This window comes from Perca flavescens, chromosome 16 (assembly GCF_004354835.1).
Source record: "Perca flavescens isolate YP-PL-M2 chromosome 16, PFLA_1.0, whole genome shotgun sequence".
NCBI lineage: Eukaryota > Metazoa > Chordata > Actinopteri > Perciformes > Percidae > Perca > Perca flavescens.
In genome coordinates this window covers 4,103,065-4,122,766 of record NC_041346.1, presented here as the reverse complement: position 1 = coordinate 4,122,766, position 19,702 = coordinate 4,103,065, and the positions used below count along the sequence as shown (strand labels likewise).

General features: G+C 42.4%; 1 protein-coding gene across 3 annotated transcripts in view; it reads left to right on the top strand.

Annotated features, from left to right (window-relative positions):
• Window positions 1–16,306, top strand: part of thnsl2 (threonine synthase-like 2) — a 36,644-nt gene extending 20,338 nt beyond the window's left edge. For all 3 annotated transcript variants that reach the window (XM_028602574.1, XM_028602571.1, XM_028602573.1), the window contains exons 6-9: window positions 11,849–11,997; window positions 13,098–13,223; window positions 13,364–13,518; window positions 15,885–16,306. In XM_028602574.1, coding sequence (XP_028458375.1) covers window positions 11,849–11,997; window positions 13,098–13,223; window positions 13,364–13,518; window positions 15,885–16,110 — 656 coding nt within the window. In that variant the 3' untranslated portion in view covers window positions 16,111–16,306. The remainder of the gene's footprint in view (window positions 1–11,848; window positions 11,998–13,097; window positions 13,224–13,363; window positions 13,519–15,884) is intronic.
• Window positions 16,307–19,702: the final 3,396 nt, after the last annotated feature.

Below are 19,702 nucleotides of genomic sequence, written 5' to 3'. Positions count from 1 at the left end.
ATTTTCCTCTGTCTATTGTGGAAAATAAGAACTTTCGTCACTTTTTGGCTGTGCTGGACAGCAAGTATACCCCAGTCTGTTGCCGAATGCTGACCACAAAAACAGACAGCCTTGCTGAGGAGAGACGTTCAAAGTTAAAAACTCAATTGAGCAACACTGACCATGTTTTAGTCACTGTGGACATTTTGTCTGATCGAAAGATGAGGGGATTCCTTGGTGTCACTGTACACTGGATGGAGAGAGATGCAGAGAGGGTACAGCTAAAGACTAATCTCTTGGCCTGCAACCGCTTCAAAGGCTCTCACACAGCGGAGCGCATCTGTGACCAATTTGAGGCAATATGTGATGAATACAACATCAAAGCTAAATTGGACTATCGGTATATCATTAGTCACAATGCTGCTAACATGCACAAGGCATTTACGGTCTGCTTCCCCAGCAAACAGGAGGAAGATGATGATGCTGGAGATAATCTTGATGATCCTGAGCTATGGCATGACTTAACCCTAGAAGACCAGCAAACCGTTGATGCTGCTATGGCAAAGAAACAGCGCCTGCCGTGTTTTGCACACACATTGCAGCTGGTTGTGGGAGACGGTTTGAAAGAAACAAAAGCGGCATGTCCTTCTCTCTCCAAGTTATCAAAACTTAGCTCCCTGCTCCACACAAGCACAACGTTTAAAGACATCTTCGATGGTGAATTTGGGGAGCACAGAGGCATCCCTGCTGCAGTGAGCATGAGGTGGAATTCCACACTGCGGCAGGTGAAAGCAGTCCTTCATTGTGATCAGCAAAAGCTCTGCGCAGTTCTTGAGAAGGCCGGGCATAAAGAACTGTCATTCACATCATGAGAGTGGAATCTGCTGAAGGACTTGGTGGACATCTTGAAACCGTTCGGAGAAGCAACTGATTTGACACGGGGAGAAAGTCATTACAATCAGTGCAGTTGTTCCATCCGTCTTGTCCCTCAATCACCATCTTGAGAAGCTGAATCCTCAAGTTTGTTTCCTGAGCGGCCTGATCAGAGATCTGCAGGCATCCCTGAAAAAAAGATTTCTTGGGATCTTCATTAATGTGAAAATGGCCCAGTCTGAAGAAGGGATTACTGCCCCCTTTTCAAACACCGTCTACCTGAAAGCAGCTGCCTTGGATCCAGCCTTTTGTCTGCTGTGGATTGAGCCCCATGTGCTGGTCAACCGTGACATCAAGGCAGAGGTGGCACAACGAGTTAAAGGTAAATATTATTGACTTGCAATGCAACTTAAATGCAACGTAAAATAATTTGATCCTAATCTGATCTAGGATCTAATGTGATAATAATTAAAATGTTCAGTCTTGCACAGTATCATCTACATTAGTAATGGTAATAAGGGCTATTTTGTTTCTGCTGTTGTGACACGTTTTTTTTTAGAATTGATCCTGCAAGATGCTGCAGAGACGGAGCAACCTGTGCCTGTGCCGGTGCCTGCTGAAGAAGAACTAGAGGACATGGAAGGAGAAGGGCTGTTTGCTGCATACCATAAGAGGCAGAAAAGGGATGTTGGGACCCCATCAGCAGTACAGCTAAATCACTACATTGACATGGCCGAAGGACAGAATGCCCTTTTGTTCTGGGCACTGAACAGTAACACTCTTCCTTCACTCTTTCAAGTAGCCTTCTGAGTCTTGGCAGTGCCTGCTTCTAGTGCTCCAGTGGAGCGAGTTTTCAGCCATGGTGGCATTAATCTGCGTCCCCATCCTGCACAAATGACTGACAGACTTTTGGCCAATTTGATCTTTCACAAATGCAATGCAGTATAGGGGCCTCCCTCCACCTGTCCACAGCACGCATGCGCACACACACTCACTCTCTGCTCATCACCTGTCTACACAGCTCTCTCTCACTCACTCACTAACTCACTCACTCACTCATTCATACACACCAGTCTCTATGGAGTCATTTCAATATATATTATCAGGTTGGTCCAGTTTTTCAGAAGTGATAATTTTGAGGAGTGAGGATTTTATTGATGACATGTTTAAAAAAGTTTAGGCTAAAAGGACCCATGTCTATTTGAAAGTTAAACTGTTTTGCAATATGAGGTCAATACAATACAGGGCTGAAGCTGCTGTGCATTGTTCTAGTGCAATATGCTGTTGAAATATAATCATTTTTTGTGACAATTGAATTTTCTGTTTTTTACTGTATTTGGTTAATGTCATTGTATAAAAAGAGGTTTAAATAAATACAAATCTTACAGACATACATGATTTGTATACATTTTCTGTGGCAAGAGGACTTGAAATGACACAAAACTAAAATGGTAAGACTTTGGACTCGACTTGAGACTTGTTGGCTTTGACTTTTGACTCAACTCGGGACTTGCTTCATCTTTGACTCGAGACTCGAGGGCAAAGACTTGAGACTTACTTGTGACTTGCATAACAATGACTTTGTCCCACCTGTGCTACTACTCCAACACTACTGCACTGACGCATCACATGCCCTGCGTGCAAACGCACACACACACACACACACACGCTCACACACACACACACACACACACGCAGACCCACACACACACACACACACAGACGCACACACAAACACACACACAGACCCACACACATACACATACATATACATACAAACACACACAAACACAACCACAAACAGACACACACACACACAGACCTACACACACAGACCTCCCCCCCACACACACACACACACAGACTCACACACACACAAAGACGCACACAAACACACACACACACACACACTGAGACCCCCACCACCCCCCACGCACACACACACAATTCAATTCAATTTTATTTATAGTATCAAATTATCTCGAGACACTTTACAGATAGAGTAGGTCTAGACCACACTCTATAATTTACAAAGCCCCAACAATTACAGTAATTCCCTCAAGAGCAAGCAGTGTGACAGTGGCGAGGAAAAACTCCCTCTGTGGAAGAAACCTCGGACAGACCCAGGCTCTTGGTAGGCGGTGTCTGACGGGCCGGTTGGGGATATAATGAACAGTGGCGATAATAGTCACATTAATAATGGAACAGTGACTTCAAATGGTAGTCGTAGTAGTTCATGTCATATCAGGGCGCTGCAGGGCGTTACAGGATGTAGCGTGGCCCAGCAGAGCATGGATGGACGTAGCAGGAAGCAGCAGGGTTGAGCAGGACGCAGCATGACATTGCAGGGCACCGCTGAGCTCAGCAGGGAGTGCAGCAGGACCACGGCGACAGCTGCAACCAGGATCTTGGTGCCAACGTTCTCCAAGGAAATACGCTGGGTAAAAAAACATAAGGACTCCAGGGAGTAAACTCCCCAGAAGCTATGATTAATAACAAGCATTTCTGGGACGGGATGCACACAAATGGTAATAGAATGGGAGAGGAGAGAGCAGCTCAGTGTGTCAAAGGAAGGAAGGAAGTCCCCCGGCAGTCTAAAACTATAACAGCGTAACTAAGAGAGACAGGACATAAGGAGAGGTAGCCTGTTCCGGCTTTGAACTCTCCCCTGCCGGATCGGGCTGTGCTGGCCTGCCTCCCTCTACTTTTGTTATATATTATTAATCTAACAATTATGAAGAGAAGCAGGTGGGCCAGTTAGGTGGACACTGCAACTCCTCACTCCCTAACTATAAGCTTTATCAAATAGGAGAGTTTTAAGTTCATTCTTGAATGAGGTGACAGTTTCTGCCCCCCGAACCCAGATCGGGAGCTGGTTCCATAGGAGAGGAGCCTGATAACTAAAGGCTCTTGCTCCCATTCTACTTTTAGAGACTCTAGGTACCACAAGTAACTCTGCATTCTGGGAGCGCAGTGCTCTAGTGGGACAATAAGGTATTATGAGCTCTTGTAAATATGATGGTGCTTGACCATTTAGAGCTTTGTAGGTCAGGAGAAGGATTTTAAATTCAATCCTGGATTTTACAGGAAGCAAATGCAGAGAAGCTAATATAGGAGAAATATGATCTCTTTCTTAGTTCTTGTGAGAACACGCGCTGCAGCATTCTGGATCAGCTGGAGAGTCTTAAGGGACTTATTTGAGCAACCTGACAGTAGGGAATTACAATAGTCCAGCCTGGAAGTAACGAATGCATGGACTAGTTTTTCAGCATCGTTTTGAGACAGAATGTTCCTAATGTTGGCAATGTTACGAAGATGAAAAAAGGCTGTTCTTTAGGTTTGTTTTAGATGGGCGTTAAAGGATATATCCTGATCAAAAATAACCCCTAGATTTCTGACAGTAGTGCTGGAGGCCAGGGCAATACCATCCAGAGTAGCTATGTCTTTAGATAATGACGTTCGGAGGTGTTTGATATTACCAAGAGGAAGCATATATAAGGAGAATAGAATAGGTCCAAGCACTGAGCCTTGTGGGACGCCATGGCTAACTTTAGCGTACTTGGAGGCAATGTTCCCTCTAATTTTTCATGTGTCTGGGCATACACACAAGCTCCCTGAGCACACTGTGGATCACTGTGAGCAACATCAGTTGTGCACGCTGTGGCCACACACCAGTATCATACCTGTTCAACACCTGGGATCATAGCAAGTTACATGGCTTATTAAAAGAATCTAATTACAGCAGCAATTTCCATTAGTTTACTTTTAAAATTTTCGAGGGTTTACCACTCAACCGCTGAGCTACCGGCTCTGGCCCACTTAAAATGAAAAAGACAAAAATCTTGTTGTTCCTGAGATGTGTAGTATGTTATACTACACTACAGAATCCTGCTTTGGCCATGGGAAGAGTCCTGCTGTGGCCTGGGTGAGGGTCCAGTTGTGGTTTGGCTGAGGGTCCAGTTGTGGCCTGGGTGAGGGTCCAGTTGTGGTTTGGCTGAGGGTCCAGTTGTGGTTTGGCTGAGGTTCCAATTGTGGCCTGGGTGAGGGTCCAGTTGTGGCCTGGGTGAGGGTCCTGCTCTGGAAGAAATGAAACATACACCTTTCAGACATAACATTTTGTTCACATTAAAACATTCACATTTTGCAAAATGACATGTGTGCTGTAGCTTGTGATACAGTGTATATTCCTGTAACTCTTTGTCTGTAAAATATCTAATTACACTGTTTTTATTAGCATTTCTACTACCCATAAATTATCTAGTAGTAACAGCATTTAATGATTAACATCCATACATAAAATATCTTAATGTCACTAGAATATGCACAAATCTGACTTAAATTTTACCTTATTTTTCACATCTCACTTCTCCAGTGGTTGTACACTTTGTCCAGGTTGATGGCTCCGTCTGCTTCTTGCTTTGACTTTATGCGCATCAGCTGGTCCAAATGTGCCACTTCAAGATGATTTCTGGATGCTGTTTTGATATGATTCATTAAACTAAATCCTCTTTCACAATCTGCACTGGAAGCTTGAAATGTAGCACAAATATCCACAAGCTGTGAGATCTCCTTTAGCTCCTCACATCTAAGTGCTGCAGCCACCATATCTGAGAATGTGCTGATTGACCCCTGTTTAAGTTTTTGCTTCATTATGTACTTGAATTCAGCATATTGACTGTTAATGGCCTCCATAGACTGTGGGTGGTGGAGAATGGCCTCATACTTTTTTTCCAGTGTGGCAATGTCTGCTGATCCATAGTCAAAACTGATGTCTGAGCTCAATGCTTCAATGTCAAATGCAGACCACTCCTTTAATCCATCCTCTGGAAAACGAGCATCCATGTGATCACAGAGCTTACTAATAAAAAGAGTAATCTCACCAGTATTTCTGCCATCAGCTGATGAGGTCCCCATTGCCTCTTTGACACGGTCACTCCAATGTACATCCTTCTCCTTCAAGTATTGGGAACGCAACTTCTCAATCTTTGCTCGACCCTTCCATCACAGTCAGGTTGCGTCTTTGTAAAGAGAGGCAGAGTTGTGCTAGCTCACCCAAAACATCTCCCAGAGCAGTGATAGTAACCTTGAACTCTGAATCACTCAGCTTTTTGTAGCAGTACTTTGCCACTGGATCTCTGTTATAAGTGAATTCTCTTTTGCAGAATTCTTCAAGCACAGTGTAGTTCCTCAGAACAGCATTGACAGCTTGGTGCCGCGACAGCCATCGCACTTCGTTCAGAGGCCTGAATGACAGTGTATCTTCATCAAGATTCTTTGCTATGTCCTCCATTTTGCCCCTCTTCACAGTGGACCGAGAAAAAGTGGAATATACAGTTCTAAGAAGAGTTTCCACATCTCGCATCAAAGGCACATCTTTCCAGGCATCATCAATGCCCAAGTCCTCTCTATGGGCCACACAATGTTGTTCAGTTAGGTGTGGTATTTGGCGCTTTAACAAAGCTGCAACTCCGTTGTGTCTTCCTAGCATTACTGCGGCACCATCGGAGGTCAGCATCACCATTCTCTGCATGTCCAGTCCATGTTTGGAGTAAAACTGAGTTATTGCCTGCACAATATCCTTAGCAGTGCATGCTGTCAGCTGGATGATGCCACCAAACACAGATTTATAGTTGACATCATTTTCCTCCCTGTATTTAATATATATGACTAGCATTTTGTGTACTGTTATGTCTGTGCTCTCATCTACTATCAGGGTATGCCAAGGTGCATTTTTAACACTGCACATAGTCTCACATCATCTCATTGATTGAGTTCACAAATTCAAAGGCATAGTTTTTGCTTCGCCAGCTTTCTGGTATACTCACATACTTTGCCATGTGATCGTGGATTTGTTGAACTGACAGCATTGATGCATTCATTTTGATGGCCAGTAAAATATTGTCAATGAGAACTTTAACTTGCTCGGGGTCAGATTTTGTTTTGTGCAACAGCTCGTTCCTTTTCTCCCGGTCTTTTGCACTCTCCCGCAATAATGTACCAATCCCCTGTCCCATCTTGAGTCTCCGTATAATTCCAACAGCTTTCAAATGAGTTTTCTGCTGAATGTGACGCTTGAGGTATTCCAACTTCCATTCAGTCCACATTTTTCCATCCGAAAACTCGCTTGTTACTTTGGCTTTGCTACATGTTTTGCAGAGCAGACCTATCTCACTCGAAAAAGAAAAAATCTCACCCAGTTTCACCACTTGTTCTCCCGTTTCCACATACTCCGACAGCCATTCCATCTTAAAAGAACCGCATTTCTTTTTTACTTTGGCTTGGTGGGTGGATGTGTCACTGCCCGTTCGTTTCGCCATGATAAGGGGTTTGCATTTGCGTCGCCGTCTCTTATCTCTGCCGTACTGTTGTTAGCTAGTTAACCTTCACGGTGTCACGGCGCGTATGTGCTGGGCGCGATATTACGAATCCCACTATGGCCACGCCAAGACCCGCCCTTCAATAGCATTCACACACTACAATTGGCCAGGCGTCCATGCACTCGAGGTGAACTGCCTAACCCCAACCAATCGAGCTGCTTCGTAGGGTGGGTTTTGGCGTGTGATTCGTAATTTTGCGGGCAGGGCATATACACAAGCACTGTCAATGCTATGATTGGCTGCGTAGCATAAGTGAACTGTATCGTATCATTGGATGGATACCTGTCACTCACTGAGTATATGCGCTGCATAGATGTTCTTGTGCTCTGACAATGTGCGAGCGGTGCGCGATTGCGCAAGCGCACAGCTTAGAGGGAACATTGCTTGGAGGATTTATCATTAACATTAACACATTGAGATCGATCAGAGAAATAGGACTTAAACCAGCTTAGGGTGATTCCTTTAATGCCAACTAAATGTTCCAATCTCTGTAACAGGATTGTATGGTCAATAGTGTCAAATGCAGCACTAAGATCTAGTAAAACAAGAATGGAGACAAGTCCTTTGTCTGAAGCAGTTAGGTTGTTAGTAATTTTCACCAGTGCCATCTCTGTGCTATGATTCTTTCTAAATCCTGATTGAAAGTCATCAAATAAACTATTGCTATGTAGAAAATCACAAAGTTGGTTAGCGACTACCTTCTCAAGGATCTTGGAGAGAAATGGAAGGTTAGATATAGGTCTATAGTTTTCTAAGACCTCAGGATCGAGGGTGGGTTTTTTCAGAAGAGGTTTTATCACAACTACTTTAAATGACTGCGGTACATAACCTGTTATACACACACACACTATACAAGTACAAATGCATGTTCTTTTCCTCAGCCAGGGAAAAGCTTTCTATACCACTTCTTCTTCTTCTGCTTTTCCATGATCTGGCTCTGAAGATCTACCAGCTTGGACCTCAGGCTGCTCTCCGTCCTCTCCCACTCCTGCTCCTTTTCCAGCTGAGTCAGCTTCAGGCTTTCTGTGACCTGAAGGAGGGATGACTTGTCCTCCTTCCACTCCTGGAGCCGACTCTCCAGCTGCTGCTCAGCCTTCTTCAGAGCTACCAGGAGGCTCTCCAGCTGGGCTCTATGGGAAGCCTGGGATCTTTCCAGTATTGTCTTTTCCTCTTCCTGTTTTAGGAGAGCTTCCTCCGTCTTGCTCAGTTTATCCTTCAGCTCCTGAGCGTGAGCTCTCTCCATCTCCATCAGATAGCTCTCCAACTCTAACACCACATTGGTCTTAGCTACTGCAAGCGTCTGTCTTTCCTTACGAAAATCCATCTTCTGGGTCTCCACTTTATTTTTAAGGGCCTCTTTCTCACTCTTCTTCTGCTCCAATTCAACTTTCAGGTCTTCAGTAATGAAGTACTGCAGGTCGAGATCTTTTTGGGCTTTTTGCAGCCTGTTGGAGATTTTTCCCAGCTGGGATTTCAGATACTCTGTTTCCCTGGGTGGGGAGTGGACACGTTCAGCCAGAGCCTCTTCCAGCTGGGCTCTATGGGAAGCCTGGGATCTTTCCAGTACCTCCTTTGCCTCCTCATCTTGCTTTCGGAGAGTTTCCTCCATCTTGCTCAGTTTATCCTTGAGCCCTCTCAATTTCCAGATAGCTCTCCAACCTCACGTTGGTGGTCTTACCTACCGCGAGCATCTGTCTCTCTTTACAAAAGTCCATCTTCTGAGTCTCCAGTTTATTTTTAAGTGCCTCTTTCTCACTCTTCATCTGCTCCAATTCAACTTTCAGGTCTTCAGTAAATAAACAATAGGTTATTGACTTGCTTTTGTTTCATTGAAAAAGTAAAATATCTTTGACTGTATTACATCGCTGCATGTCGCTTTTTTGACATCGCTGTAGCTCTGTAGTCATATTTGTATGTTTTTTTTCCCGACTTTTTTATGGCTTTCTCAGATTTAAATTGTCGCCTTTTTTGACATTTTTGTCGCATTTTCCGAAAAGATTTAATGCTTTTTGTTGCATTTTTGTCGACATAAAGCCCTATGAAAGTCAGCAAAAAATGTTCCTTAGCCATCATAGACTTTAGCAAATCAAGCAAAAACTTTTTTTTTTTACAACAATGTTTCTGCCTAAATATGAAGGGATTTCTGAGTCTCAAAGTCGGCAACTCTGCCAAATTGTGCTTGGAGTGTCGCGTAACTACAGTTAAAAAAACCACATTCCTCTGTTTTTGGTTTTGGCGCACAGCTAGGTGTGCCAAAATCTATTGTGAACCTAAATTGATATGCGGGCCGAGTTTGACCCGTGTGATCTACATGGAAACGGAATAAACGATTTCTGTGGCTTGCACAGTAATAACGTTACTGAAGGCTAGCTTTAGCTTGCACTTGGAGCAGCAAGTTCAGCTGCCTGTTTCCCCTCTGTCTGTCAGTCTCGTTCTTTCCAACTCTTGAGGCTAGTTCTTCGTCTGTATACTCGGGTTCGAATAAATAAGGACGACCATCAAACTCAAAAGGCTCTTCAGTGTGTTGTATATCTGCTATATTCTCCATAGTTATGTTACTCCAAGCTTCTTCCCTTGTGAACACCTGCGCTCTTCACTCTTCACACACTACGCTCCGATCTGCACACTGCTGTTTACCTTTTCCTGCTACAACTGAATTCCCAGGAGACAGTGCAAGGCTACAGCTAGGCTTCAGTAACGCTATTACTGTGCAAGCCACAGACATCATTTATCCCGTTTCCATGTAGATACATACTCACTGATATGGTCATAACCACTACAGTGCTCAATTACCTATTTTTGAGGGGTAAATAAACTACAATTTCTCACCGCGAAGGCATGATCTGTCCTCTGGAGGACATACACCAGACCACCGGGTGCTCGGGGGATTTTTGTCGGCTGCGGGAGTTATCACGGACAGCAGATAGCAGCTAACAGCTAGCAGCTAAAAGGCCAAGCTACCCACCGGCAGGATCAAGACAGGGTAGGTGGATGTCTGAGTTGAAAACGCATCTTGTTGTCACGTTAGGGCCCTGTTCATGTGGCAAAGATAGCCTATATTAATTGCATTTTGTGTCTGTTAAAAGGCACAAAGGCACTCTAAAACTTGCCCCAACAACTGCCGTTTTAGCTCAGTGGACGCTTGTACATGTAGCTGCTGCCACTCCAATTTGCTAAGACCAATCCAGGTCAGGTTTTTTTCTATCGAAAGTACTCGCATAGCTATAGCGATCAAGATTAACGTAAAAAATTGGCCGTACTTCTCCTTTAATGATGACCAGCTTGATACATTTCTAACTGGAATGCTTGAGATTAGGCCTACCTTATGTGTCTTTAACAGTAGGATGTTTACATCTACAAAAAATGTGCGCTGATGTCCAATAGGTTAAAAATAATAGAGTATGGAAAAAGTATGGAATTTTGAAATGAGAAATGTGTAGGAACCCTGGAAATGGTAGGTGCAAAATATTAATTTATAGTGAGGTGTGCATTGGTCTGGGGCGTTTGGGTCTCATAACGTGGAAGCTATTGAGCAAAACATTGTTTTCCATAGGAAATGAATGGGATTCTCAAAAAAAATCATAAAAAAATATTAATTTATAGTTAGGTGTATCTCATTTGTACCACAAAGCAGAACAGCTCTGCATTGGTCTGGGGTGTTTGGGTCCCATAACTTGGACGCTTTTGAGCAAAACGCTGTTTTCCATTGGAAATTAATGGGATTTAAAAAATGTTTAAATAAAATAGTAGGTGAAAAATATTAATTTATAGTGAGGTGTGTCTTATTAGTACCACATTGCAGAACAGCTCTGCATTTGTCTGGGGTGTTTGAGACCCATAACTTGGACACTATTGAGCAAAAAGCCGTTTTCCATAGTAAATGAATGGGATTTAAAAAGAAATGTAAATAAAATAGTAGGTGCAAAATATTAATTTATAGTGAGGTGTGTCTCATTTGTACAACATAGCAGAACAGTTCCGCATTGTTCTGGGGTGTTTAGAACATCTGATATACAAGCTATCGGAAATAAATGAAGTTCAGAACGTAATTTATGGACCCTAGGTAAAAACCAAGCAGTTAGGAGCAAATGGGTGTCCTATTGTTTTCTGCCAAGACCGAGTGAAAGCACAGCAGGAACTGATTTTGGTTTGGTTTGGTTTATTTATGGATATAGAGAGACAACAAGGGATAACATGTAAAAGTGAGAAACACTTTTTTTCCAACATGGTCCCCTGATGAACCTGAAATGAAATATCTGTCGAATATCCAACATCAAACTAACTTCACCACCCAGAGGCCCAGCTGCCAACCAATGGTCCTTTTTAATGGCCGACAAAATGTACACAATAGAAATACAGTACATCTTGTGGACTCTGTGTTGAGGTGTGTGCCGGTTGTTCGTTGACGTTAGCGGACTCCATCTCTAAGCAAGCGTTAGCTAATGTTGCACGCCGTTGGTGCTGTAGGGGAGCTGAAGAGAGGCAATTGACTCAGGTCGTGCATAACAGATATTTCAAAAACAACGGACACATCACTTTTTTCCCCAATTATGATAACATCTTTCTCCCTTAACAAAAGTCTAATGAGTGTTTTCTGTCTGTCTGTCTGTCTGTCTCAGCTGGCTACATTGTAAAGCAGATGGGATTGCCCCTGAAGCTGGTGGCCATGGTGAATTCTAATGACATCGTGCACAGGACAGTAACCAGCGGGGACTTTTCCATGGCAGCTAATGTCACACAAACTTTGGCCCCTGCCATAGACATCCAGGTAACACAGTCACACAGGTTATAGTTACAACTGCTCATATCAACGAGATGTCAGTCTGAAGATTACTTTTGATAAGATCATGATATTTTTGTGTGTTCATCCACACATAGTTTTAAAATAGTATAGTTTTTTTTTTTTAGTTTTTTTATTTGAAGCCGCTATATACTTCAACTATTTCTTGAGAGCCCCACAAGTGAATTAACATGTTCAGAACATTTCATGGCAATCTTCCTATTATAAAACATATAATTTGTGAAATATTTACATATAGACCCGTGGTGGTCGATATAAATCTCATTGAGTCTAAAAATATCTGAGGAGCACAAATCAGATCAGTAACATGCTGCAGTGAGCACATTAGATTTTAAGAAGTGCAAAAGTTTTTGGTCCATTAGGGGCACATAGGAAAGGCCAGAGGATCACTCAAAAACATTAGGATTTATTTAGGACAATAAATCTCTGTATGATTTTAGATGGCAATCTGGCCAGTGGTTGCCATGGTATGGACCAAACTGTTGGACAGACTTATCCATTCACATTGCCTTCCACACAGTTAGGCATAAAGTCATTAATTTAAAAATCCACAGCAGCACCGGCAGGATTCTATTTCATGGTACACACAAGAACCTCAGTAACTTATATTTGCAGAAGAGTCATGCAGAAGGCCAAACACCACACACAGCCACACATAGTCACACACATACCCAACTAACAACCAAACTAATATAGGCCCATCTACGTGCGCTTTATAACTTGTTCGGTGATCCATTTTTTCACAGTTCTGTTTACACATGCTCACTGTAAGGTTTCACTACAAGTCGGAGACAAAAGTACAGTTCTGGGGTCAACCGTTTTATTAAAACACTCAAAACAATGCCGAGTAAACTTACAGATGTGTCACGTGTCACAGAAAACAGCGATGTCACTCCCCAATAAAAAACAACCCTGGCAACCACAGAGACAACCACAGAGATACATAACCAAATAATGTACGCACGGTGTGTACAGGATTACGGCTGCCGGGCGTTACTGTGTGCACTGGTTGTGTTTACATGTTTGGTCATCCAGGATGCTGTGTCTGCTTGATTTCTGGCCTGTAGGACCCGTACAACATGGAGCGAGTGTTCTGGCTGCTGCTAGGCAGAGATGGAGCTTCAGTGAAGAACATGATGGAAGAGTTTCAACAATCACATAGACACTCTCTACAAGAAAACAACCGCGAGCTGGTACCAACCATTCAACATTTACTGCACCCGCTGTACACTTTCAGGCATGCTTATCTTCTATGTGTGTAGCAGAACTACAACCCCTCATCTACCAAGCTAATACTTTTTATGATCTGTCCCCTGATCTGTTTTACTTCTAGTTGTCACAAGTTTTATCCTCTGGAACAGTGACTGATGAAGGGATCCTGGAGACCATGAGGAGATGCTGGGAGGAGAACCAGTATGTCCTGTGTCCTCACACAGCTGTGGCTGTATGGCATCACTACCACTGTTCTCACAGCCCCAGGCTCAACAGGTCAAACATACTGTGTTCTTCTATTTAACCCAGGGGTCTTCAACGTTTTTTAAACCAAGGTTCCCTTAACTTAAAGAGAGACGTAGCATAGAATACTAAGCTGTTAAAATAATAATTGTCGGCATGACTTTATAAATCATCTTTCAATGTTACACATACGTGTGGTACAGTGAATCTTTAGGATGAACTGTATCTGTGGATGTATATTAGTGACTACCTTTATTTATATTTGCTAATAATATGTTGGATTCATGTTAAGACATTTTCAATTTTGAAAAAACTTTGCAAAATTAACAATAATTTGGAGGCCCCCCTGCAGTGACTCTGAGGGCCCCCTATGGGTGCCAGACCACCTGTTGAAAATCTCTGATTTAGCCACATATATACACACAAGACATTTGTGACTTCACTGCAAAACACAGACTAACAGGGTTTCTGCGCTCTTCAAGCCTAAATCCCAAGACACACTATGCTGATAATCGGCCGTGGGACAGTCTGGCGAGGTCAGTGACTTGAGTCTGTTCGGTGTGTTCCGTGCCCTCGTCCGTCCAAGGGGTCATCGGCCCTCATTCGGCCGATTTGACATGTATAATCAGCGGGGCGGGTACTGCTGGCAGTCAGACTCAAATGACCCATCTGATTGGTAGAGTGCTATCGATCTGAAATGAAGACAGGTTCAGAAACTGCACGGCCTATTTCTCGCTTAAAATGTTTTCAGAAACCCGTTTCGGTGAACTATTTTAGTACAATATGAGATCGTATTCTGAACAAGCCACCATGACAGTCTGTCTTTGAATTTCCAGAGAAACCAGTCCCACGTGAAGCGTTCGTCCAATCAGCTGCCGGTTTTCATTTTTTTGGGCATGATGCGCCTGGCACATGTGCGTTTAGGGCGTGTACGGATCTACTTCTGCTGGTTTAACAGTGGAAAAAAACGGTCCATGCACCAGGTACCATTAATTCATAGGTATGTTTTGGGCGTAACATGCAATAAACCAATCAGAGTGTTATCTCCCATTCCCTTTAAAAGCCAGGCGTGTTTGGACCTTGGAGCATTGCTATTATGATGGCGGATTTACACATAATATTTTTATTTTTAATCTTTTGCATGTTTGTGTACTGCTGCGCTTTCCTGTGTGTGTGTGTAACAAGCATAGTGTGCACGAGCCTAAGCCCATTTTACTAATGCGCTGTTAAAATAACAATGAAATGCTGCGTTATTGATTTTAGACCAGATTTTTGTTGGTCAATGGTGCAATCAAATTCCGCTGCCTCAAGATAGAAATACGCCAAGAATGCACCTGAACACACCTCCCTGTAAGACCATACAGGTAGGTGTGTTCATGAGCACAGATGGGCGCAGGTGCATTTGCTATTTAAACGACGTGGCCGCTTGACAATAATTAATATTAGGGCTGAAACGATTCCTCGAATAATTTTATTACAAAAAATCCTCGATGCAAAATGACTTGCCACGAAGCTTCGTTAAATCAATGTTACCAACGTTGTATCGCTGACGGACGGTGTTTCCGCACGGAGCATTATTACTGTCGCACACCAGACGCAGCTCAGTCTGCTGCTAGCGACACATGCTAGAGCGTAAATAGCGAGGGACTAAGAGAAGAGACAGGCTGGAGAAAACGACAGAAAGTGTCCAAAGTTTGGAATCAGTTCAAACGTTATTAAAACTAAAACTCTGTACAGTATGTCGACTGCAAAATCAAACTAGCTTACCACGATAATAGCACGACGTCAGTGCTTTAGCATCTCAACACAGTCTAACTTAATCCTCCATTCCACGAAGAGGACCGACAAAAGTACATCACAGAGTCGTATGGGCGATGAAACTACACCAAACACAACAACTACCGAAATCAAAGACAAGAAAATACGTAGTGGTGACCACGATCTGATCTAAAGAGCTGACGCGTTGACTATCCCTTCAGAAAAACAGCCGATTGTTGCGCATCTCTCTCTCTCTCTCTCTCTCTCTCTCTCTCTCTCTCTCTCTCTCTCTCTCTCTCTCTCCTCCACGGAGAAACCGCTGATCAACGATCTAATAGCATAAGTGTAACAGAACTGTGTGACATTATAATCAAATATATAAATGAAAATAGGTTGAGTTTAACTAATATTTACATATAGGCCTAATTTAGGTTATTTAAAAACGAAAAAAAAAAATGTATTGATCGATAAAGGGCTAGATTAATCGATTACAAAAAGAATCGATAGCTGCAGCCCTAATTAATATGCTGGCATGCTAGCCAAAAAACAAAAAAATTACGACAAAATTGTTCTTTGATTGACTTACTGTAGCAAAGGTCTTATCCAGTTTCCTAAGTAATTACTAAAACTTTTTTTTGCAGGTGTTACATTGCAACAGCATCTCCAGCCAAATTTCAGGCAGCAGTGCAGAAGGCTGGCCTGACCTTTGACCTACCTGAGGCAGTGCTGGCGTTGGACAAGTTGGCTATCCGTTATGAGAACCTGGAGAGAAGCCAGAACTGGTCGAAAGACTGGGAGGACAGACTGAGAGAGAAAATCCAGTCTGTGAGTTTAGCCAGGAAAAGCAGAGGGACTTATTACATCTGATTAGGAAAAATTCAATTGTAAAATAGGGTTTTACTTCAAAAACAATTAACAATTTCCCTGAGGGGCTCAATAAAGTAATCAGATTCGGATTCCGAAAACCTGATTGGCCATGAAACTGTAACGTCAGGTGACTCTGTCAGCTTGTCCTTGATCTATGTACCTCTTTATCTTCTACAGTGATGTCATACACCACAAACCAATCAACTTTTCACAATGTTCAATCTTCCTTCCACAACTATAAATGAATGCTGAATAAAATAAAACTGAAGTTGAATTGTCTCAAAAACAATAATCACTGTAATTGCACACATCTGAGACCTACCATTCAAAAGTTAGGTTTCCGTAACTGACTGATATAAAGGAATACAGCTGATGTTTTTAATGAGTGCAACAGAACCATAATGTTCTACATCCACCACCTGGAATCATCAAAGAAAAGTTAAATGGAAGGTGAATAAAGATGTTTTAGGTATTTGTATTAATATGTCTTATCTTTAAAGTCAGTGGAGGGACTTATACGCAATGTATGTTTAGTTTGGTTTCATTGTCATTCCAACCATATCCATATAAGAACACATAGGCAGCAGAATGAGGTGTTGTTCATCTTGGAGCAGGACAGACAAAGCATATAAACATCAGACAAAATCAGGGATTTAATACACATGGTTGCCCCGTCTCTGTGTCCCACGAAGGCACGTCTATTAAAAAGGAATAAAAGTTTGGATGATATGGTGATAGCAATTATGGGATAATCGTATTTATTTTCCTCTAGAGGGGCAACTCAGGCAAAGAGGGAAAATTGGTGGTTGCTCGGGTAACTATAGCCCTGCCTTGTGCACTTCCCTGGTTAATTACTTTGAATGTAAAATCTTAATTTGTAGTAACCCTGGCGATCAAATATGCAATATTTACCTCTGAAATGTAGTGGAGTAAAAGTAAAAAGCAGCAGAAAACAGATATACTCAAGTAACGTATAAGTGCCTTAAATTGTACTTTAATTGTATCTTAAGTGCAGTACTTAGTTACTTTCCACCACTGCTATCATACATATTATTAGTAACATATGGGCTTATTCTTCTATGACATGTCAAAATGTCTGCTGTGAATAAGGTAGGTTGTGTGTAAATGTATGCGTAAATTATACTGTAAATAATGCAATGGTAACAATGCAAAAAAAGCAAGAATATGTGAGGAAGTGTTAGATTTGGACAAAGGACAAGTACGCCCAGTGATTTCAAGGGCAATTGCTGTTGGACTTTCACAATGCTGAGACTGAGTGTGGTAATTATTGACTATAGTTATCTGCACTGGTGTCAATATATTATTCAATATATAATATTTTATATATATATATTATTTATGTATTTACTTCATCTCAATATTTTGTATAATAAATTGTAAGTCTAGGGTCTATTCTTGGGGTGGCGCCATAGCTCACATAAAGCTCGTCAGACAGTATGAGACTGTAGGTTGCTGGTTGTACTGATTTTTTTAACTTGATACCTAAATGCAACACCACGTCCGAGATATGTAAAATACGCTACAGGAGTTAGCGGAAGATCATAGCAACCCTTTATTTAGATTGTAATGAATTAAATAAACTTAAAGTGTTGTAAGGACATGTTTTAAATGTTTTTGTGTGTGTGACTGAGTCATGCAAAAAAACATAAATTTCATGAAAAGATTAACAACAAGGTGTATTACATGTGTAAAGTGAGAAGAAAACATAGGACATCAATGGATTCAGCTAAAGAACAGGGTCACATGAGGCGCTGAGGCCGTGTTTCTCGCTGAGGTCGGTCTTATTGGTTGAGAGCACAGAAACGGAGTGTGTGTAGCTACGCCTAGTTAGTTGCTTGTAATATACATCTACGGTGCTTGTGTGGTTGGATAGTGGTTTAGGACTGAGTATTGTCGGGAACAGTTAGTAGGAAGATCGGCCGACGGCCTGTATAGGTCCGGTATCGGTTTTTCTGCTTTGTTCTTTGCAAACTCTGTCAAGATGGCAGGGACGGAGATTGACGGTGGCGAAAGTAGTATGTTGAGTGAGGAGGAAGAGAGAAGGGAGGTAGTGAATAGAACAAGGAAGGAGAGTGGTAGGAAAAGGAAAAAAGAGCAGACTTGCGCTAGTGGGTTGGATAATGATGGGAGAGACGTTGGGGGGAGAGGTCAGAACACTGGAGTGACTAATATGGTGGTGAGATTTGAGGAAGAAGGGGGAGTGAAGAAGTTTGATCCTCTAAAGTTGACACAAATCATTCAAAGGCAAGTTGGTGAGGTGAGGTATGCGAGGGTTTTGGGGGATGGGAATTTGCTAATAGGCTGTAATACAGAAGAGGAGGTGGAAAAGGTGAAAAAATTGACTAGCGTTGGGAAAGTTAAGATATCCCGGGTTGTACAGGTTGGGGAAAAGAGGTTCAGTGGTTGTAAGGGGGTGGTTTTTGGGATTTCCCTAAATGTCAGTATGAAGGTATTGATAGAGAACTTGAAGGTGAGGAGTAATTCTATAAAGAGTGTGAGGAGACTGACCGCTGGAGTGGAAAAAAGGGAAACTGAAGGTATCGTGATAGAGTTTGAGGGAGAGTTGCTACCTAAGGAGGTATATCTTGGCTTTCTGAAGTATAATATAAGAGAGTTTGTGCCGAAGCCTATGAGGTGTTTCAATTGTCAAGAGTTTGGGCATGTGGCTAGAATGTGTAAAAGAAAGAGGAGATGTGCCAGGTGTGGTGGGGATCATGAGTATGGAAAATGTGGAGAGGGTGTGAAACCAAGGTGCTGTAATTGTGGAGGCAGTCACAGCGTTGCTTATTGGGGTTGTGAGGTGTTGAAAAAGGAGGTGGAGGTGCAACAGATAAGGGTAAGGGGAAAAGTTTCATATGCTGAGGCAGTCAAGATGGCAGGCCAGAAAAGACAGGTGGAAGGGGAAGGTGGCAGAGAGAGGGAAGCAGCAAAAGAACAGCAGGAGAAACAGAAAGTTTGGAGAGAGAAGAAGAACTTGGTAACGTTTATAGCGGGAGTTATTAATGCGACCTGTGAGATTAAATCTAAAACTGAACGGATTCAGATTATTGTGAAAGCAGCAGAACATCATTTGGGTATGAGAGGGTTAAAATGGGAAGAGGTGAATGATGAGCTTAGAGTGCAATCTGGCAAAGAGGTAACGTGTTTGAGTTGATATTAATAGTGTTGTTAATTCTACAATGGAATGCAAGGAGTTTATTATCGAATGGACAAGATTTCAAACAGTTTATTGTAAGTAGGAGAGATAAACCAGACATTGTTTGTGTTCAAGAGTCCTGGTTACTTCCTAGGCTAGACTTTATTTTATATGGGTATTTGGCGGTGAGAAGAGATAGAAGAGACGGGAGAGGTGGAGGATGTGCCACTTTTATAAAACAAGGCCTTCCTTATAGAGTACTGGGTATAGGGAATGAACAAGAATATGTGGTAGTGAAGGTGTGGGCTGTGGAAATGGAGTTGGTAATTGTAAATTATTATAATCCCTGCAAGAGATTAGAGTTACGCTTACTTGAGGAGGTAGAAGGCCAGGATAGTAGGAACATTATGTGGTGCGGTGATTTTAATGGGCACA